This window comes from Montipora capricornis, chromosome 5, assembly GCF_036669925.1.
Source record: "Montipora capricornis isolate CH-2021 chromosome 5, ASM3666992v2, whole genome shotgun sequence".
NCBI classification, from domain to species: domain Eukaryota; kingdom Metazoa; phylum Cnidaria; class Anthozoa; order Scleractinia; family Acroporidae; genus Montipora; species Montipora capricornis.
The window spans coordinates 17,357,066-17,380,248 of NC_090887.1; the positions used below are offsets into that span (position 1 = coordinate 17,357,066).

At 36.5% G+C, this 23,183-nt stretch overlaps 1 protein-coding gene across 1 annotated transcript in view; it reads right to left on the reverse strand.

The window, feature by feature from the left end:
* LOC138049714 (mucin-2-like) overlaps positions 1-23,183 on the reverse strand; it is a 78,113-nt gene that overhangs the window by 39,465 nt on the left and 15,465 nt on the right. The window contains exons 15-27 of the mRNA XM_068896117.1: positions 22,705-22,981; positions 22,082-22,285; positions 21,407-21,647; positions 11,966-12,016; positions 8,770-8,844; positions 7,517-7,627; positions 7,160-7,264; positions 5,580-5,669; positions 4,357-4,467; positions 3,532-3,579; positions 2,777-2,902; positions 1,952-1,999; positions 802-944 (exon numbers count right to left, since the gene is read on the reverse strand). Of these exons, the coding sequence (XP_068752218.1) occupies positions 802-944; positions 1,952-1,999; positions 2,777-2,902; positions 3,532-3,579; positions 4,357-4,467; positions 5,580-5,669; positions 7,160-7,264; positions 7,517-7,627; positions 8,770-8,844; positions 11,966-12,016; positions 21,407-21,647; positions 22,082-22,285; positions 22,705-22,981 (1,630 nt within the window). The remainder of the gene's footprint in view (positions 1-801; positions 945-1,951; positions 2,000-2,776; positions 2,903-3,531; positions 3,580-4,356; positions 4,468-5,579; positions 5,670-7,159; positions 7,265-7,516; positions 7,628-8,769; positions 8,845-11,965; positions 12,017-21,406; positions 21,648-22,081; positions 22,286-22,704; positions 22,982-23,183) is intronic.

Consider the following 23,183-nt stretch of genomic DNA (forward strand, 5'->3'; position numbering starts at 1 on the left):
TAATGAAAATACCAGTGTCCTTGAATGCAGGGGATTCTATGTTTGGGCTATCTTGTAACAGTTGGTTTAGCTTTAAAGAAAAGACTTTATTAATTAATTTCGTGTGCTGGCATAAACTTTAAAATTACCTGGTGGAGGTTGATATGCTTGATGACGTTGACACTGACGAGGATGTCGACACCGAGCTAGACGTGGACACACTACAAAAGCATAACATGTATATTAATCTTTCGGTCTGCTAAAGTAATAAGGAGGTAGGGTTTTGTTTTTATAGGCAACCATGTTTTAAGGGTATTTTGTGCTTCTTAAATGAGAGGAAAGTATTAATTTTGATAAGGAAACATATTTTAGAGATCAGTTTGCTTAAGTACCTTGAGGAAGATGTTGTGGACACAGTTGTGGTTGTTGGTGTCGAATAACTTGAAGAGCTTGAAAGGGAGGATGATGACACAGAACTGGAGTAGCTGAAATGAAATTGTGGGAGGATTAGACAGTCAAAGTCTTTCTAAGAGTATGCAGTTCTTGATGAAAATACTAATGTCCTTGTGGAGAACTTGCGTTTGGCAATAGCTTTATAATGTTAGCTTGAGGTAAATCTTTCCCTCTTGCAAAGAAAGCGTGCAAATTATAGGATTGTATTTTTTCATATAGGTACTGTACATGAAAGTAATATATAATCCTTTCAGAAACGACAGCAATTAATACGTTTTACTATTCTCAGTCTACAAACATATGGCATTATAATAGCTTTCTGTAAATTAGTGTAACTTGTTTGCAATTACCTAGAGGAACTTGAAAGGCTAGATGAGGTCGATTGTGAGGATGATGTTGAGACAGACGATGATGTTGATACTGACGAAGTTGTAGACACTGACGACGATGTCGAGACCGATGATGATGTAGACACTGACGATGATGTCGACACTGAACTGGACGTGGAGACACTGACATGAGAGAAAACACTTTTTAATGATAGGTTATCATAGTATTAAAGATCATGAATGTTCCCTACAAGGTTGTAGTGAATTTAAAAATGTGTTTAGGGTTGTGTAAAGTTGATTTGTAGTGTTTTTTTCTAAAGTTAAAGGAAAAGAAGATGGAATTTTTTTAGAATGACAGCACTAAAAACGTTTAAAAGTAGAACATATCTTATTATAGCAGCTTTCTGTAACTTAGTGTAAATTGTTTGCAATTACCTAGAGGAAGTGGAAATGCTAGATGAGGTCGATTGTGACGATGATGTCGACACCGACGATGATGTGGACAGTGAGGATGATGTAGACACTGACGAAGATGTTGAGACTGAGCTGGACGTGGACACACTAAAAAAGCATTATATTACTGGATCAGTGTGCTAAAGTAATAAATAAGTAGAAGATTTTGATTGGTGACAATGTTTAAAAAGGATTTGTTCATATATTTTAGAGATGAATCTGCTTGAGTACCTTGAGGAAGATGTGGTGGTTGGTGTCGAATAACTTGAAGACGTTGAACGGGACGATGACGACACAGAACTGGAGTAGCTGAGAGGAAATTGTGATAGATACACAGTCAAATCGTCTCTAAGAGTATGAAGTTCTTAATGAAAATACCAGTGTCCTTGAATGCAGGGGATTCTATGTTTGGGCTATCTTGTAACAGTTGGTTTAGCTTTAAAGAAAAGACTTTATTAATTAATTTCGTGTGCTGGCATAAACTTTAAAATTACCTGGTGGAGGTTGATATGCTTGATGACGTTGACACTGACGAGGATGTCGACACCGAGCTAGACGTGGACACACTACAAAAGCATAACATGTATATTAATCTTTCGGTCTGCTAAAGTAATAAGGAGGTAGGGTTTTGTTTTTATAGGCAACCATGTTTTAAGGGTATTTTGTGCTTCTTAAATGAGAGGAAAGTATTAATTTTGATAAGGAAACATATTTTAGAGATCAGTTTGCTTAAGTACCTTGAGGAAGATGTTGTGGACACAGTTGTGGTTGTTGGTGTCGAATAACTTGAAGAGCTTGAAAGGGAGGATGATGACACAGAACTGGAGTAGCTGAAATGAAATTGTGGGAGGATTAGACAGTCAAAGTCTTTCTAAGAGTATGCAGTTCTTGATGAAAATACTAATGTCCTTGTGGAGAACTTGCGTTTGGCAATAGCTTTATAATGTTAGCTTGAGGTAAATCTTTCCCTCTTGCAAAGAAAGCGTGCAAATTATAGGATTGTATTTTTTCATATAGGTACTGTACATGAAAGTAATATATAATCCTTTCAGAAACGACAGCAATTAATACGTTTTACTATTCTCAGTCTACAAACATATGGCATTATAATAGCTTTCTGTAAATTAGTGTAACTTGTTTGCAATTACCTAGAGGAACTTGAAAGGCTAGATGAGGTCGATTGTGAGGATGATGTTGAGACAGACGATGATGTTGATACTGACGAAGTTGTAGACACTGACGACGATGTCGAGACCGATGATGATGTAGACACTGACGATGATGTCGACACTGAACTGGACGTGGAGACACTGACATGAGAGAAAACACTTTTTAATGATAGGTTATCATAGTATTAAAGATCATGAATGTTCCCTACAAGGTTGTAGTGAATTTAAAAATGTGTTTAGGGTTGTGTAAAGTTGATTTGTAGTGTTTTTTTCTAAAGTTAAAGGAAAAGAAGATGGAATTTTTTTAGAATGACAGCACTAAAAACGTTTAAAAGTAGAACATATCTTATTATAGCAGCTTTCTGTAACTTAGTGTAAATTGTTTGCAATTACCTAGAGGAAGTGGAAATGCTAGATGAGGTCGATTGTGACGATGATGTCGACACCGACGATGATGTGGACAGTGAGGATGATGTAGACACTGACGAAGATGTTGAGACTGAGCTGGACGTGGACACACTAAAAAAGCATTATATTACTGGATCAGTGTGCTAAAGTAATAAATAAGTAGAAGATTTTGATTGGTGACAATGTTTAAAAAGGATTTGTTCATATATTTTAGAGATGAATCTGCTTGAGTACCTTGAGGAAGATGTGGTGGTTGGTGTCGAATAACTTGAAGACGTTGAACGGGACGATGACGACACAGAACTGGAGTAGCTGAGAGGAAATTGTGATAGATACACAGTCAAATCGTCTCTAAGAGTATGAAGTTCTTAATGAAAATACCAGTGTCCTTGAATGCAGGGGATTCTATGTTTGGGCTATCTTGTAACAGTTGGTTTAGCTTTAAAGAAAAGACTTTATTAATTAATTTCGTGTGCTGGCATAAACTTTAAAATTACCTGGTGGAGGTTGATATGCTTGATGACGTTGACACTGACGAGGATGTCGACACCGAGCTAGACGTGGACACACTACAAAAGCATAACATGTATATTAATCTTTCGGTCTGCTAAAGTAATAAGGAGGTAGGGTTTTGTTTTTATAGGCAACCATGTTTTAAGGGTATTTTGTGCTTCTTAAATGAGAGGAAAGTATTAATTTTGATAAGGAAACATATTTTAGAGATCAGTTTGCTTAAGTACCTTGAGGAAGATGTTGTGGACACAGTTGTGGTTGTTGGTGTCGAATAACTTGAAGAGCTTGAAAGGGAGGATGATGACACAGAACTGGAGTAGCTGAAATGAAATTGTGGGAGGATTAGACAGTCAAAGTCTTTCTAAGAGTATGCAGTTCTTGATGAAAATACTAATGTCCTTGTGGAGAACTTGCGTTTGGCAATAGCTTTATAATGTTAGCTTGAGGTAAATCTTTCCCTCTTGCAAAGAAAGCGTGCAAATTATAGGATTGTATTTTTTCATATAGGTACTGTACATGAAAGTAATATATAATCCTTTCAGAAACGACAGCAATTAATACGTTTTACTATTCTCAGTCTACAAACATATGGCATTATAATAGCTTTCTGTAAATTAGTGTAACTTGTTTGCAATTACCTAGAGGAACTTGAAAGGCTAGATGAGGTCGATTGTGAGGATGATGTTGAGACAGACGATGATGTTGATACTGACGAAGTTGTAGACACTGACGACGATGTCGAGACCGATGATGATGTAGACACTGACGATGATGTCGACACTGAACTGGACGTGGAGACACTGACATGAGAGAAAACACTTTTTAATGATAGGTTATCATAGTATTAAAGATCATGAATGTTCCCTACAAGGTTGTAGTGAATTTAAAAATGTGTTTAGGGTTGTGTAAAGTTGATTTGTAGTGTTTTTTTCTAAAGTTAAAGGAAAAGAAGATGGAATTTTTTTAGAATGACAGCACTAAAAACGTTTAAAAGTAGAACATATCTTATTATAGCAGCTTTCTGTAACTTAGTGTAAATTGTTTGCAATTACCTAGAGGAAGTGGAAATGCTAGATGAGGTCGATTGTGACGATGATGTCGACACCGACGATGATGTGGACAGTGAGGATGATGTAGACACTGACGAAGATGTTGAGACTGAGCTGGACGTGGACACACTAAAAAAGCATTATATTACTGGATCAGTGTGCTAAAGTAATAAATAAGTAGAAGATTTTGATTGGTGACAATGTTTAAAAAGGATTTGTTCATATATTTTAGAGATGAATCTGCTTGAGTACCTTGAGGAAGATGTGGTGGTTGGTGTCGAATAACTTGAAGACGTTGAACGGGACGATGACGACACAGAACTGGAGTAGCTGAGAGGAAATTGTGATAGATACACAGTCAAATCGTCTCTAAGAGTATGAAGTTCTTAATGAAAATACCAGTGTCCTTGAATGCAGGGGATTCTATGTTTGGGCTATCTTGTAACAGTTGGTTTAGCTTTAAAGAAAAGACTTTATTAATTAATTTCGTGTGCTGGCATAAACTTTAAAATTACCTGGTGGAGGTTGATATGCTTGATGACGTTGACACTGACGAGGATGTCGACACCGAGCTAGACGTGGACACACTACAAAAGCATAACATGTATATTAATCTTTCGGTCTGCTAAAGTAATAAGGAGGTAGGGTTTTGTTTTTATAGGCAACCATGTTTTAAGGGTATTTTGTGCTTCTTAAATGAGAGGAAAGTATTAATTTTGATAAGGAAACATATTTTAGAGATCAGTTTGCTTAAGTACCTTGAGGAAGATGTTGTGGACACAGTTGTGGTTGTTGGTGTCGAATAACTTGAAGAGCTTGAAAGGGAGGATGATGACACAGAACTGGAGTAGCTGAAATGAAATTGTGGGAGGATTAGACAGTCAAAGTCTTTCTAAGAGTATGCAGTTCTTGATGAAAATACTAATGTCCTTGTGGAGAACTTGCGTTTGGCAATAGCTTTATAATGTTAGCTTGAGGTAAATCTTTCCCTCTTGCAAAGAAAGCGTGCAAATTATAGGATTGTATTTTTTCATATAGGTACTGTACATGAAAGTAATATATAATCCTTTCAGAAACGACAGCAATTAATACGTTTTACTATTCTCAGTCTACAAACATATGGCATTATAATAGCTTTCTGTAAATTAGTGTAACTTGTTTGCAATTACCTAGAGGAACTTGAAAGGCTAGATGAGGTCGATTGTGAGGATGATGTTGAGACAGACGATGATGTTGATACTGACGAAGTTGTAGACACTGACGACGATGTCGAGACCGATGATGATGTAGACACTGACGATGATGTCGACACTGAACTGGACGTGGAGACACTGACATGAGAGAAAACACTTTTTAATGATAGGTTATCATAGTATTAAAGATCATGAATGTTCCCTACAAGGTTGTAGTGAATTTAAAAATGTGTTTAGGGTTGTGTAAAGTTGATTTGTAGTGTTTTTTTCTAAAGTTAAAGGAAAAGAAGATGGAATTTTTTTAGAATGACAGCACTAAAAACGTTTAAAAGTAGAACATATCTTATTATAGCAGCTTTCTGTAACTTAGTGTAAATTGTTTGCAATTACCTAGAGGAAGTGGAAATGCTAGATGAGGTCGATTGTGACGATGATGTCGACACCGACGATGATGTGGACAGTGAGGATGATGTAGACACTGACGAAGATGTTGAGACTGAGCTGGACGTGGACACACTAAAAAAGCATTATATTACTGGATCAGTGTGCTAAAGTAATAAATAAGTAGAAGATTTTGATTGGTGACAATGTTTAAAAAGGATTTGTTCATATATTTTAGAGATGAATCTGCTTGAGTACCTTGAGGAAGATGTGGTGGTTGGTGTCGAATAACTTGAAGACGTTGAACGGGACGATGACGACACAGAACTGGAGTAGCTGAGAGGAAATTGTGATAGATACACAGTCAAATCGTCTCTAAGAGTATGAAGTTCTTAATGAAAATACCAGTGTCCTTGAATGCAGGGGATTCTATGTTTGGGCTATCTTGTAACAGTTGGTTTAGCTTTAAAGAAAAGACTTTATTAATTAATTTCGTGTGCTGGCATAAACTTTAAAATTACCTGGTGGAGGTTGATATGCTTGATGACGTTGACACTGACGAGGATGTCGACACCGAGCTAGACGTGGACACACTACAAAAGCATAACATGTATATTAATCTTTCGGTCTGCTAAAGTAATAAGGAGGTAGGGTTTTGTTTTTATAGGCAACCATGTTTTAAGGGTATTTTGTGCTTCTTAAATGAGAGGAAAGTATTAATTTTGATAAGGAAACATATTTTAGAGATCAGTTTGCTTAAGTACCTTGAGGAAGATGTTGTGGACACAGTTGTGGTTGTTGGTGTCGAATAACTTGAAGAGCTTGAAAGGGAGGATGATGACACAGAACTGGAGTAGCTGAAATGAAATTGTGGGAGGATTAGACAGTCAAAGTCTTTCTAAGAGTATGCAGTTCTTGATGAAAATACTAATGTCCTTGTGGAGAACTTGCGTTTGGCAATAGCTTTATAATGTTAGCTTGAGGTAAATCTTTCCCTCTTGCAAAGAAAGCGTGCAAATTATAGGATTGTATTTTTTCATATAGGTACTGTACATGAAAGTAATATATAATCCTTTCAGAAACGACAGCAATTAATACGTTTTACTATTCTCAGTCTACAAACATATGGCATTATAATAGCTTTCTGTAAATTAGTGTAACTTGTTTGCAATTACCTAGAGGAACTTGAAAGGCTAGATGAGGTCGATTGTGAGGATGATGTTGAGACAGACGATGATGTTGATACTGACGAAGTTGTAGACACTGACGACGATGTCGAGACCGATGATGATGTAGACACTGACGATGATGTCGACACTGAACTGGACGTGGAGACACTGACATGAGAGAAAACACTTTTTAATGATAGGTTATCATAGTATTAAAGATCATGAATGTTCCCTACAAGGTTGTAGTGAATTTAAAAATGTGTTTAGGGTTGTGTAAAGTTGATTTGTAGTGTTTTTTTCTAAAGTTAAAGGAAAAGAAGATGGAATTTTTTTAGAATGACAGCACTAAAAACGTTTAAAAGTACAACATATCTTATTATAGCAACTTTCTGTAACTTAGTGTAAATTGTTTGCAATTACCTAGAGGAAGTGGAAATGCTAGATGAGGTCGATTGTGACGATGATGTCGACACCGACGATGATGTGGACAGTGAGGATGATGTAGACACTGACGAAGATGTTGAGACTGAGCTGGACGTGGACACACTAAAAAAGCATTATATTACTGGATCAGTGTGCTAAAGTAATAAATAAGTAGAAGATTTTGATTGGTGACAATGTTTAAAAAGGATTTGTTCATATATTTTAGAGATGAATCTGCTTGAGTACCTTGAGGAAGATGTGGTGGTTGGTGTCGAATAACTTGAAGACGTTGAACGGGACGATGACGACACAGAACTGGAGTAGCTGAGAGGAAATTGTGATAGATACACAGTCAAATCGTCTCTAAGAGTATGAAGTTCTTAATGAAAATACCAGTGTCCTTGAATGCAGGGGATTCTATGTTTGGGCTATCTTGTAACAGTTGGTTTAGCTTTAAAGAAAAGACTTTATTAATTAATTTCGTGTGCTGGCATAAACTTTAAAATTACCTGGTGGAGGTTGATATGCTTGATGACGTTGACACTGACGAGGATGTCGACACCGAGCTAGACGTGGACACACTACAAAAGCATAACATGTATATTAATCTTTCGGTCTGCTAAAGTAATAAGGAGGTAGGGTTTTGTTTTTATAGGCAACCATGTTTTAAGGGTATTTTGTGCTTCTTAAATGAGAGGAAAGTATTAATTTTGATAAGGAAACATATTTTAGAGATCAGTTTGCTTAAGTACCTTGAGGAAGATGTTGTGGACACAGTTGTGGTTGTTGGTGTCGAATAACTTGAAGAGCTTGAAAGGGAGGATGATGACACAGAACTGGAGTAGCTGAAATGAAATTGTGGGAGGATTAGACAGTCAAAGTCTTTCTAAGAGTATGCAGTTCTTGATGAAAATACTAATGTCCTTGTGGAGAACTTGCGTTTGGCAATAGCTTTATAATGTTAGCTTGAGGTAAATCTTTCCCTCTTGCAAAGAAAGCGTGCAAATTATAGGATTGTATTTTTTCATATAGGTACTGTACATGAAAGTAATATATAATCCTTTCAGAAACGACAGCAATTAATACGTTTTACTATTCTCAGTCTACAAACATATGGCATTATAATAGCTTTCTGTAAATTAGTGTAACTTGTTTGCAATTACCTAGAGGAACTTGAAAGGCTAGATGAGGTCGATTGTGAGGATGATGTTGAGACAGACGATGATGTTGATACTGACGAAGTTGTAGACACTGACGACGATGTCGAGACCGATGAGGATGTAGACACTGACGATGATGTCGACACTGAACTGGACGTGGAGACACTGACATGAGAGAAAACACTTTTTAATGATAGGTTATCATAGTATTAAAGATCATGAATGTTCCCTACAAGGTTGTAGTGAATTTAAAAATGTGTTTAGGGTTGTGTAAAGTTGATTTGTAGTGTTTTTTTCTAAAGTTAAAGGAAAAGAAGATGGAATTTTTTTAGAATGACAGCACTAAAAACGTTTAAAAGTACAACATATCTTATTATAGCAGCTTTCTGTAACTTAGTGTGAATTGTTTGCAATTACCTAGAGGAAGTGGAAATGCTAGATGAGGTCGATTGTGACGATGATGTCGACACCGACGATGATGTGGACAATGAGGATGATGTAGACACTGACGAAGATGTTGAGACCGAGCTGGACTTGGACACACTAAAAAAGCATTATATTACTGGATCAGTGTGCTAAAGTAATAAATAAGTAGAAGATTTTGATTGGTGGCAATGTTTAAAAAGGATTTGTTTATATATTTTAGAGATGAATCTGCTTGAGTACCTTGAGGAAGATGTGGTGGTTGGTGTCGAATAACTTGAAGACGTTGAACGGGACGATGACGACACAGAACTGGAGTAGCTGAGAGGAAATTGTGATAGATACACAGTCAAATCGTCTCTAAGAGTATGAAGTTCTTAATGAAAATACCAGTGTCCTTGAATGCAGGGGATTCTATGTTTGGGCTATCTTGTAACAGTTGGTTTAGCTTTAAAGAAAAGACTTTATTAATTAATTTCGTGTGCTGGCATAAACTTTGAAATTACCTGGTGGAGGTTGAAATGCTTGATGACGTTGACACTGACGAGGATGTCGACACCGAGCTAGACGTGGACACACTACAAAAGCATAACATGTATATTAATCTTTCGGTGACATGGATATTAATCTTTTGGTCTGCTAAAGTAATAAGGAAGTAGGATTTTATTTTTATAGGCAACCATGTTTTAAGAGTATTTTAAACTTCTTAAATGAGAGAAAAGTATTAATTTTTATAATTAAGTAAACATATTTTAGAGATCAGTTTGCTTAAGTACCTTGAGGAATGTGTAGTGGACACAGTTGTGGTTGTTGGTGTCGAATAACTTGAAGAGCTTGAAAGGGAGGATGATGACACAGAACTGGAGTAGCTGAAATGAAATTGTGGGAGGATTAGACAGTCAAAGTCTTTTTAAGAGTATGCAGTTCTTGATGAAAATACTAATGTCCTTGTGGAGAACTTGCGTTTGGCAATAGCTTTATAATGTTATCTTGAGGTAAATCTTTCCCTCTTGCAAAGAAAGCGTGCAAATTATAGGATTGTATGTTTTCATATAGGTACTGTACATGAAAGTAATTTATAATCCTTTCAGAAACGACAGCAATTAATACGTTTTACTATTCTCAGTCTAGAAACATATGGCATTATAATAGCTTTCTGTAAATTAGTGTAACTTGTTTGCAATTACCTAGAGGAACTTGAAAGGCTAGATGAGGTCGATTGTGAGGATGATGTTGAGACAGACGATGATGTTGATACTGACGAAGTTGTAGACACTGACGACGATGTCGAGACCGATGATGATGTAGCCACTGACGATGATGTCGACACTGAACTGGACGTGGAGACACTGACATGAGAGAAAACACTTTTTAATGATAGGTTATCATAGTATTGAAGATCATGAATGTTCCCTACAAGGTTGTAGTTATTTAAAAATGTGTTTAGGGTTGTGTAAAGTTGATTTGTAGTGTTTTTTTCTAAAGTTAAAGGAAAAGAAGATGGAATCTTTTCAGAATCACAGCACTAAAAACGTTTAAAAGTTGAACATATCTCATTATAGCAGCTTTCTGTAACTTAGTGTAAATTGTTTGCAATTACCTAGAGGAAGTGGAAATGCTAGATGAGGTCGATTGTGACGATGATGTCGACACCGACGATGATGTGGACAATGAGGATGATGTAGACACTGACGAAGATGTTGAGACCGAGCTGGACGTGGACACACTAAAAAAGCATTATATTACTGGATCAGTGTGCTAAAGTAATAAATAAGTAGAAGATTTTGATTGGTGACAATGTTTAAAAAGGATTTGTTCATATATTCTAGAGATGAAATTACTTGAGTACCTTGAGGAAGATGTGGTGGTTGGTGTCGAATAACTTGAAGACGTTGAACGGGACGATGACGACACAGAACTGGAGTAGCTGAGAGGAAATTGTGATAGATACACAGTCAAATCGTCTCTAAGAGTATGAAGTTCTTAATGAAAATACCAGTGTCCTTGAATGCAGGGGATTCTATGTTTGGGCTATCTTGTAACAGTTGCTTTAGCTTTAAGGAAAAGACTTTATTAATTAATTTCGTGTGCTGGCATAAACTTTGAAATTACCTGGTGGAGGTTGAAATGCTTGATGACGTTGACACTGACGAGGATGTCGACACCGAGCTAGACGTGGACACACTACAAAAGCATAACATGTATATTAATCTTTCGGTCTGCTAAAGTAATAAGGAAGTAGGATTTTGTTTTTTATAGGCAACCATGTTATAAGGGTATTTTGTGCTTCTTAAATTAGAGAAAACTATTAATTTTCATAAGTAAACATATTTTAGAGATCAGTTTGCTTAAGTACCTTGAGGAAGATGTTGTGGACACAGTTGTGGTTGTTGGTGTCGAATAACTTGAAGAGCTTGAACGGGAGGATGATGACACAGAACTGGAGTAGCTGAAATGAAATTGTGGGAGGATTAGACAGTCAAAGTCTTTCTATGAGTATGCAGTTCTTGATGAAAATACTAATGTCCTTGTGGAGAACTTGCGTTTGGCAATAGCTTTATAATGTTAGCTTGAGGTAAATCTTTCCCTCTTGCAAAGAAAGCTTGCAAATTATAGGATTGTATGTTTTCATATAGCTACTGTACATGAAAGTAATATATAATCCCTTCAGAAACGACAGCAATTAATACGTTTTACTATTCTCAGTCTAGAAACATATGGCATTATAATAACTTTCTGTAAATTAGTGTAACTTGTTTGCAATTACCTAGAGGAACTTGAAAGGCTAGATGAGGTCGATTGTGAGGATGATGTTGAGACAGACGATGATGTTGATACTGACGAAGTTGTAGACACTGACGACGATGTCGAGACCGATGATGATGTAGACACTGACGATGATGTCGACACTGAACTGGACGTGGAGACACTGACATGAGAGAAAACACTTTTTAATGATAGGTTATCATAGTATTAAAGATCATGAATGTTCCCTACAAGGTTGTAGTTATTTAAAAATGTGTTTAGTGTTGTGTAAAATTGATTTGTAGTGTTTTTTTCTAAAGTTAAAGGAAAAGAAGATGGAATCTTTTCAGAATCACAGCACTAAAAACGTTTAAAAGTTGAACATATCTCATTATAGAAGCTTTCTGTAACTTAGTGTAAATTGTTTGCAATTACCTAGAGGAAGTGGAAATGCTAGATGAGGTCGATTGTGACGACGATATCGAGACAGACGATGAGGTCAAGACCGAGGATGATGTGGACGCTGAGGATTTTGTCAATACTGACGATGATGTAGACACTAAGGATGATGTCGATATTAAAGTGGCTGTGGACAGACTAAAGTGGAATTGTCTAATTCTATCAGTGTACTAAAGTATTGAGGGAGTAGGATTCTAATTGTTGTGATGAAATAGAGGAGTGATTGCATTTAAATTTTGATTGTTAGAAAGTGAGATCATATTTAAATTTATGATGTTGTTAATGAAGATATGAATTCTTCTTTGTTATGCTGTAGTAGTAGGCTGTCTTATCAAGATTGTAGTAGTAGGCTGTCTTATCAAGATAGTAGTAGGCTGTCTTATCAAGATTTCCTCTTTCTTTTTTATTTTATGATGATTATACCGTGAGGTAACTGGAACTGGTAATTCTGTCCCACAACGAAATATGGTTACCTGACTGTATGTAACCTTGCTTTTGTCTTTAAAAAGGCGAAATGAAGAAATCTCGTTGTTTGGTTTTGTTCATGAACGTATCACTTATTTTGATAGTTCCTTAAATCACTAAATAGGTTTTAATTACGTGGATGAGGTTGAAATGCTTGATGATGTTGACACAGAACTTGACGAGGAAGCACTAATTGTAAAACACATAGTCTCATAAGGTTAAAATCTCACTAAATTGCAAGAATCTTTAATTCCTAACGAGTGTTGTGTGTACTACGTTTATTTCTATTTTAAGTTAGCCAAAAAAGATTTTTTTACTTGATTCTCATTGGTGCACAGACCTCATTTATTCTGTTAGTGTTAGACTTGACCAGTTGAAGATAAGATTTTTTAAAACACAACCTTAAGTTCAAATTTAGACAAAATTAGTATAAATCGATATTATTACATAATAATATTCCGCCACTTAGCATTTGCAAATTGTAGAAAAAGTCTGGATTTTTTTTTTTCAAATTGATTGCCAATTTGTAATGAGTGTCCGGGCTTGTGGATTTTAATGTTTCTAATTCAAAGATAATCAGATTGATTTCAAGCAAGGCTAAAAAAAGTTTGTGGTATTAAAACCTCAAATACCAGGAGTCATGCATGTAAGTATGCTTTAGATTTTTGCAGTTCGTAGCAAAATATCTAATTACTCTAAGTATTAATTATCACATCCAGTTGTTACTCACGGTATGGGCACAGAGATTTCGCTCCTGGAGCTGCTGGTGGATACCCTTTTGGTAGAAAGTGCCGTTTCACTCAGCCCTATTTGGGATGTCCTAGGAAAAGGTAAAAATAGAATATAGCTTTTAGGCTGAAAATAAAACCTCAACTATAACTGTTTCAAATAAATGTGAAAAAAGAAGTCGATTTTTAAAAGTATATCCTGAACAACGTTAACTGTTCAGTTTAAAGTTCGCTATCGTGTAACAATTGGTTTAGCTTTTCACAAAAGGATTCAATAAATAATTTTTTTGGTGCTGCATATAATTTCAAATTACCTGGTGGAGGTTGAAATGCTTGAAGACGTTGACACTGACGAGGATGTCGACACCAAGCTGGACGTGGACACACTACAAAAGCATTACATGTATATTAATCTCTAATTCTGCTGAAGTAATAAAGAAGTAGGATTTTGTTTTTATAGGCAACAGTGTTTTTAAGGCATTTTGTGCTTCTTAAATGGGCGAAAAGTATTAATTTTGATAAGAAAACATATTTTAGAGATCAGTTTCCTTAAGTACCGTGAGGAAGATGTAGTGGACACAGTTGTGGTTGTTGGTGTCGAATAACTTGAATAGCTTGAAAGGGAGGATGATGACACAGAACTGGAGTAGCTGAAATGAAATTGTGGGAGGATTAGACAGTCAAATTGTTTCTACTAGCATGCAGTTCTTGACAAAAATACTTATGTCCTTGTGGAAAACTTGTTTCTGGCAATAACTTTATAATGTTAGCTTGAGGTAAATATTTCACTCTTGCAAAGAAAGCGTGCTAATAGAAGGATTGTATGTTCGTATAGGTACTGTACATAAAAGTAATATATAATCCTTTCAGAAAGGACAGCAATTAATACGTTTTACTATTCTCAATCTTGAAACATACGGCATTATATCAGCTTTCTGTAAATTAGTGTAACTTCTTTGCAATAACATAGAGCAACTTCAAAGTAAACATATCATAGGGATCAGTTAGCTTAAGTACCTTGAGGAAGATGTAGTGGACACAGTTGTGGTTGTTGGTGTCGAATAACTTGAAGAGCTTGAAAGGGAGGATGATGACACAGAACTGGAGTAGCTGTTAGGGTTAGGGTTTAGGGTTGTGTAAAGTTGATTTGGGGGTTTTTTTCTAAAGTTAAAAGAAAAGAAGATGAAATCCTTTCAGAATGACAGCACTAAAAACGTTTAAACGTAGAACATATCTCATTATAGAAGCTTTCTGTAACTTAGTGTAAATTGTTTGCAATTACCTAGAGGAAGTGGAAATGCTAGATGAGGTCGATTGTGACGATGATGTCGACACCGACGATGATGTGGACAGTGAGGATGATGTAGACACTGACGAAGATGTTGAGACCGAGCTGGACGTAAACACACTAAAAAAGCATTATATTACTGGATCAGTGTGCTAAAGTAATAAATAAGTAGAAGATTTTGATTGGTGGCAATGTTTACAAGGATTTGTTTATATATTTTAGAGATGAATCTTCTTGAGTACCTTGAGGAAGATGTGGTGGTTGGTGTCGAATAACTTGAAGACGTTGAACGGGACGATGACGACACAGAACTGGAGTAGCTGAGAGGAAATTGTGATAGATACACAGTCAAATCGTCTCTAAGAGTATGAAGTTCTTAATGAAAATACCAGTGTCATTGAATGCAGGGGATTCTATGTTTGCGCTATCTTGTAACAGTTGGTTTAGCCTTAAAGAAAAGACTTTATTAATTAATTTCGTGTGCTGGCATAAACTTTGAAAGTACCTGGTGGAGGTTGAAATGCTTGATGACGTTGACACTGACGAGGATGTCGACACCGAGCTAGACGTGGACACACTACAAAAGCATAACATGTATATTAATCTTTCGGTCTCCTGAAGTAATAAGGAAGTAGGATTTTGCTTTTATAGGCAACCATGTTTTAAGGGTATTTTGTGCTTCTTAAATTAGAGAAAAGTATTAATTTTGATAATTAAGTGAACATATTTTAGAGGTCAGTTAGCTTAAGTACCTTGAGGAAGATGTAGTGGACACACTTGTGGTTGTTGGTGTCGAATAACTTGAAGAGCTTGAAAGGGAGGATGATGACACAGAACTGGAGTAGCTGAATTGAAATTGTGGGAGGATTAGACAGTCAAAGTCTTTCTAAGAGTATGCAGTTCTTGATGAAAATACTAATGTCCTTGTGGAGAACTTGCGTTTGGCAATAGCTTTATAATGTTATCTTGAGGTAAATCTTTCCCTCTTGCAAAGAAAGCGTGCAAATTATAGGATTGTATGTTTTCATATAGGTACTCTACATGAAAGTAATATATAATCCTTTCAGAAACGACAGCAATTAATACGTTTTACTATTCTCAGTCTAGAAACATATGGCATTATAATAGCTTTCTGTAAATTAGTGTAACTTGTTTGCAATTACCTAGAGGAGCTTGAAAGGCTAGATAAGGTCGATGGTGAGGATGATGTTGAGAAAGACGATGATGTTGATACTGACGAAGTTGTAGACACTGACGACGATGTCGAGACCGATGATAATGTAGACACTGACGATGATGTCGACACTGAACTGGACGTGGAGACACTGACATGAGAGAAAACACTTTTTAATGATAGGTTATCATAGTATTGAAGATCATGAATGTTCCCTACAAGGTTGTAGTTATTTAAAAATGTGTTTAGGGTTGTGTAAAGTTGATTTTGGTGTTTTTTTCTAAAGTTAAAGGAAAAGAAGATGGAATCCTTTCAGAATGACAGCACTAAAAACGTTTAAACGTAGAAAATATCTCATTATAGAAGCTTTCTGTAACTTTGTGTAAATTGTTTGCAATTACCTAGAGGAAGTGGAAATGCTAGATGAGGTCGATTGTGACGATGATGTCGACACCGACGATGATGTGGACAGTGAGGATGATGTAGACACTGACGAAGATGTTGAGACTGAGCTGGACGTGGACACACTAAAAAAGCATTATATTACTGGATCAGTGTGCTAAAGTAATAAATAAGTAGAAGATTTTGATTGGTGACAATGTTTAAAAAGGATTTGTTCATATATTTTAGAGATGAATCTGCTTGAGTACCTTGAGGAAGATGTGGTGGTTGGTGTCGAATAACTTGAAGACGTTGAACGGGACGATGACGACACAGAACTGGAGTAGCTGAGAGGAAATTGTGATAGATACACAGTCAAATCGTCTCTAAGAGTATGAAGTTCTTAATGAAAATACCAGTGTCCTTGAATGCAGGGGATTTTATGTTTGGGCTATCTTGTAACAGTTGGTTTAGCTTTAAAGAAAAGACTTTATTAATTAATTTCGTGTGCTGGCATAAACTTTGAAATTACCTGGTGGAGGTTGAAATGCTTGATGACGTTGACACTGACGAGGATGTCGACACCGAGCTAGACGTGGACACACTACAAAAGCACAACATGTATATTAATCTTTCGGTCTGCTAAAGTAATAAGGAAGTAGGGTTTTGTTTTTATAGGCAACAGTGTTTTTAGGGCATTTTGTGCTTCTTAAATTGGCGAAAAGTATTAATTTTGATAAGAAAACATATTTTAGAGATCAGTTTGCTTAAGTACCTTGAGGAAGATGTAGTGGACACAGTTGTGGTTGTTGGTGTCGAATAACTTGAATAGCTTGAAAGGGAGGATGATGACACAGAACTGGAGTAGCTGAAATGAAATTGTGGGAGGATTAGACAGTCAAATTGTTTCTACCAGTATGCAGTTCTTGATAAAAATACTTATGTCCTTGTGGAAAACTTGTTTTTGGCAATAACTTTATAATGTTAGCTTGAGGTAAATATTTCACTCTTGCAAAGAAAGCGTGCTAATAGAAGGATTGTATGTTCGTATAGGTACTGTACATAAAAGTAATATATAATCCTTTCAAAAACGACAGCAATTAATACGTTTTACTATTCTCAATCTTGAAACATACGGCATTATATCAGCTTTCTGTAAATTAGTGTAACTTCTTTGCAATAACCTAGAGCAACTTCATAGTAAACATATTTTAGAGATCAGTTAGCTTAAGTACCTTGAGGAAGATGTAGTGGACACAGTTGTGGTTGTTGGTGTCGAATAACTTGAAGAGCTTGAAAGGGAGGATGATGACACAGAACTGGAGTAGCTGAAATGAAATTGTGGGAGGATTAGACAGTCAAAGTCTTTCTAAGAGTATGCAGTTCTTGATGAAAATACTAATGTCCTTGTGGAGAACTTGCTTTTGGCAATAGCTTTATAATGTTAGCTTGAGGTAAATCTTTTCCTCTTGCAAAGAAAGCGTGCAAATTATAGGATTGTATGTTTTCATATAGGTACTCTACATGAAAGTAATATATAATCCTTTCAGAAACGACAGCAACTAATACGTTTTACTAATCTCAGTCTAGAAACATATGGCATTATAATAGCTTTCTGTAAATTAGTGTAACTTGTTTGCAATTACCTAGAGGAACTTGAAAGGCTAGATGAGGTCGATTGTGAGGATGATGTTGAGACAGACGATGATGTTGATACTGACGAAGTTGTAGACACTGACGACGATGTCGAGACCGATGATGATATAGACACTGACGATGATGTCGACACTGAACTGGACGTGGAGACACTGACATGAGAGAAAACACTTTTTAATGATAGGTTATCATAGTATTGAAGATCATGAATGTTCCCTACAAGGTTGTACTTATTTAAAAATGTGTTTGGTGTTGTGTAAAGATGATTTGTAGAGTGTTTTTTCTAAAGTTAAGAGGAAAAGAAGATGGAATCCTTTTAGAATGACAGCACTTCAAACGTTTAAAAATAGAACATATCTCATTATAGAAGCTCTCTGTAACATAGTGTAAATTGTTTGCAATTACCTAGAGGAAGTGGAAATGCTAGATGAGGTGGATTGTGACGATGATGTCGACACCGACGATGATGTGGACAGTGAGGATGATGTAGACACTAACGAATATGTTGAGACCGAGCTGGACGTGGACTAACTAAAAAAGCATTATATTACTGGATCAGTGTGCTAAAGTAATAAACAAGTAGAAGATTTTGTTTGGCGACAATGTTTAAAAAGGATTTGTTCATATATTTTAGAGATGAATCTGCTTGAGTACCTTGAGGAAGATGTTGTGGTTGGTTTCGAATAACTTGAAGACGTTGAACGAGACGATGACGACAGAGAACTGGAGTAGCTGAGAGGAAATTGTGATAGATACACAGTCAAATCGTCTCTAAGAGTATAAAGTTCTTAATGAAAATACTCCTGTCCTTGAATGCAGGGTATTCTCTGTTTGGGCTATCTTGTAAGAGTTGGTTTAGCTTTTAAGAAAATACTTTATTAAGTAATTTTGTGTGCTTGCATGAGCTTTCAAATTACCTGGTGGAAGTTGAAATGCTTGATGGCGTTGACACTGACGAGGATGTCGACACCGAGCTGGACGTGGACACACTACAAAAGTATTACATGTATATTAATCTATCGGTCTGCTGAAGTAATAAGGAAGTAGGATTTCTTTTTTATAGGCGACAGTTTTTTAAGAGCATTTAAGTGCTTCTTAAATGAGAGAAAAGTATTAATTTTGATAAGTAAACATATTTTACAGATCGGTTTCCTTAAGTACCTTGAGGAAGAGGTAGTGGACACAGTTGTGGTTGTTGGTGTCGAATAACTTGAAGAGCTTGAAAGGGAGGATGATGACACAGAACTGGAGTAGCTGAAATGAAATTGTGGGAGGATTAGACAGTCAAAGTCTTTCTAAGAGTATGCAGTTCTTGATGAAAATACTAATGTCCTTGTGGAGAACTTGCTTTTGGCAATAGCCTTATAATGTTAGCTTGAGGTAAATCTTTCCCTCTTGCAAAGAAAGCGTGCAAATTATAGGATTGTATGTTTTCATATAGGTACTCTACATGAAAGTAATATATAATCCTTTCAGAAACGACAGCAATTAGTACGTTTTACTAATCTCAGTCTAGAAACATATGGCATTATAATAGCTTTCTGTAAATTAGTGTTACTTAGTGGAACTTAAAAGGCTAGATGAGGTCGATTGTGAGGATGATGTTGAGACAGACGATGATGTTGATCCTGACGATGTTGTAGACAGACGTTGATGTCGACACTGAAGCTGACGTGGAGACACTGACATGAGAGAGAACAGTTTTTTTAATGATAGGTTATGATAGTATTGAAGATCCTGAATCTCCCCTATAAGGTTGTAGTTGTTTGAATATGTGTTGTAGTGTTATTGTAAAGATGATTTGTACAGCATTTTTTCTAAGATGGAATCGTTTTAGAGTGACAGCAGTTAAAACTTGTGAAAGTAGAACATATCGCATTAAAGAAGTTTTCTGTAAATGATGTGGACACTGATGATGATGTAGTCACTGACGAAGATGTTGAGACCGAGCTGGACGTGGACACACTAAAAAAGCATTATATTACTCGATCAGTGTGCTGAAGTAATAACGAAGTAGGAGGTTTTTATTGGCGACAGTGTTTAAAAAGCATTTTGTCATATATTTTAGAGATGAGATTGCTTTAGTACTTTGAGGAAGATGTGGTGGTTGGTGTTGAATAACTTGAAGACGTTGAACGGGACGATGATGATACAGAACTGGAGTAGCTGAGGGGAAATTGTGGCACTCAAATCGTATATAAGGGTGTGATATTCTTAACAGAAATACCATTGTACTTAAATACAGGGGAATCGAGGTTTTGGAATTGTGAAGGATATTTTTGCCTTGGTTTTGGGTTTTGGGTGTAGAGTTCTTTGTTTTTTTGTTTAAGGACGTTGTAACTAAATTACTTTTACGCTTTTTTAAGGGTTGGATTACCATCGTCGTTGAACATGATGACTTAGGAAGTGATGATTACTTTGTTGTGGAACGTGAATAGGTTGAGTGACTGAAAGGAGACCTTGTCCACAAATTTAAACATTGTTATGAATACTCTCGAAACTTCTTCTTTTTGTTTGCTCTTTATATCTTACCTTGATGATATTATTGATGATGTTGTTGAAAGCGAACTTGAAGTACTGAAATGTAATAAAATTAAGTGTTAACATGTATTATAGAATTGTTTAATATCCTCTTCATTAGAGCGGTTTTCAAATGAGTGTTGTAAAACCAAAACCAAAGTAATTATTTTGGCCAATTAAAAAGGACACATACAAATCCAGTAAACCAATCAAAACTCAAAGTAATTACACCTAGCCGACATAAGGCGCGGGAAAATGTGCACGCGCGAGCCACAATTGGTTTCACTTCTGATTGGTTGAGAAAGTGGCGCGAGAACTTTGAACCAATCACTAAGTGAAGTAATGCAAAACCAAAGTAATTCACTAATTACTTTCGACACTCAATTGAAAACCTCTCTATACGTCGCAAAAAATTATTAGTGTTCGTATTTAAACTGCAGGTATATTGACAGTGTTCAGTTCCTGGGGAAATAGGACTGTTTCGCAACTGTGAACTTATTTTGTGCTTTGTTATGGAGGCAAAGGAGATACGAAAGGAGTTAATGCCAATCACATAACCTTTGTTTATATGCTGTCGATCCTACTCGAGAATTTTTATGTTGTTTAAGATGACATGACGTCTCAACAACCAATGACATTCGGCGCTATTTCTACGAAAGCTGGAGCTGCAGAGCAACTGATTCTTTTAGTAAATATACGAAAGTTTGTATATTTAAACTGTGGAATGGACATGAAACGAAAGTTAGAGAATGTTACTGAACTTTGGTTGATTTTTCTGTTTTTACTATGTTTGCTTTGCAGAGGTGGAGAAGGAGGGAGAATTGGGAAAATTACTTGCACCATTCATTTAAACGGGGTCTTTTTGTTGGCAAGACAGGGTGCCCTTACCTTGTGCTGGAATGTGATGATGTTGATGAGATGCACGGTCTATCACATTCATTAGTCATGTTGACACACTTTTTTCCGTCGAAGTAAGTGCCCTCTGGGCATGCGCAACCCTCTACTCTGGTACCACGGCAGCATCTTTCATCTTGTGCTGCACAAACGCCGTTCTGTTCACACGTGGAAGGGATTGTTATGTTTGCCATGTAGCCAGGCTGGTTTTTGCATGATCGGCAGCAAGGAAGTTCTGTTTGAAAAAAAGACAAACAATTAAAGGGGATTGCTTGTGAGATACCTTGATCATAGCTAAGTGCATTTCCTCTATAAACAACGTTACTGTACTGTTTTGCCAGAAATGGCTTTGACTTCACACATATTCGTCTTAAAGCGCTTTCATTTCAATCCCCGTCCTTTTTTACTTGCCTCGGAATACATGGATCTTTACCATATTCAGATCTTAGAACGAATTGCAGGTTTGTTTTTTTTCTTGGTCTACACTGTTCTAATTTTTCTTAATATGGAGACGTAAACTTGAGAACAGTCCTTAAGTTGGCCATGCCGTCTCATGGTAACATATGCTTTTGTCCATGTTTTTTCCTTTGATAGCCAACGTTGTCCGCAACTTTAAATGTGAATTATCTTTTTAACAGTCATTACATTTTTTTTTTTAGCAAATCTTACCACAGAAGCCTTCTCGACGCCACAAAACGGATATTCCGTGTTGGTTACATGCTCTGGCATAATTTGCCACAGCTGAGCAGAAGCAGCCACAATCTCCACCCTGGTGACACAAGCAGGTCTCATGACGACAAGAGTCAAAGTACTTGTTGGGTGAAACCACAGGATGACATTTTGCGAATACGTCGCTCTTGATTACCCTGCAACCTGAGCAAAGAAAACTCAATCTTATGGGTGACCATACGAAATAAAGGTATTTTAGTTACTTAAAAACAAACCAAAACATATAAAGAGGCTTAACATGTAATGAGGTTCATACACGAGTCACATGACGCATTGGAAGCTATGCACAAGAAAGGACAAAGAGCTTTTGGTTGAATTATTTCTTTTGTAGTGATGTTTGGTATACTTCTTGCATGTTTTGAAGAACGAAAAGAGTAAGCAAGGGCTATTTTCAGGCATTGAGAAGATATGTGATTTACTGCCAAGGTTTCAGCTTGTTTTTATCACTTGAAGTTGACACACCTTTCACGACCACCGTTTTCTTTTTCATTGAAGAACTTTACCTCATGAATGTGTTGGGAGTTTTCATTAAAATTCGTTAGGAGTGAAAGAGGTTTTCTTACCTTTCCATGCCCAATTTGCCCTGTCCTTATACGTTTTACATGCACCCGTGCCGTCGAGTTCTGAGTCGGGACTAGTGGCAACTGTATCCTGACATCCGTCTTCATTGGCCCAGCCTCCTCCTATTTTACCAGAGTCTGCACCGACGTCGTTGTTCCTTATTCTGTTATCGTCCTCGTCTTTCTCGTTAAAATTACCGCACAATCCAGACAGCAAATCTGAACCTTTGTATTTAAGGTTGGGTGTGATATAAACTCGGTTACCTCTGTCATATTTTACCTGTTAGGAATTACAGAAAAAATTAACAAATTGATGTCAGTTTTTCATGCGTCTGTCCTGTTATTGATCATGAATTGCGTCATAACATTGCCAAAGAAGGTGTGGATCTACGAGGCGATAGCCAAGTGGATCCGCAGACTACTTTGACAATATTATGACGAAATTCATGATCAATAACAGGAAAGACGCATGAAAAACTTAC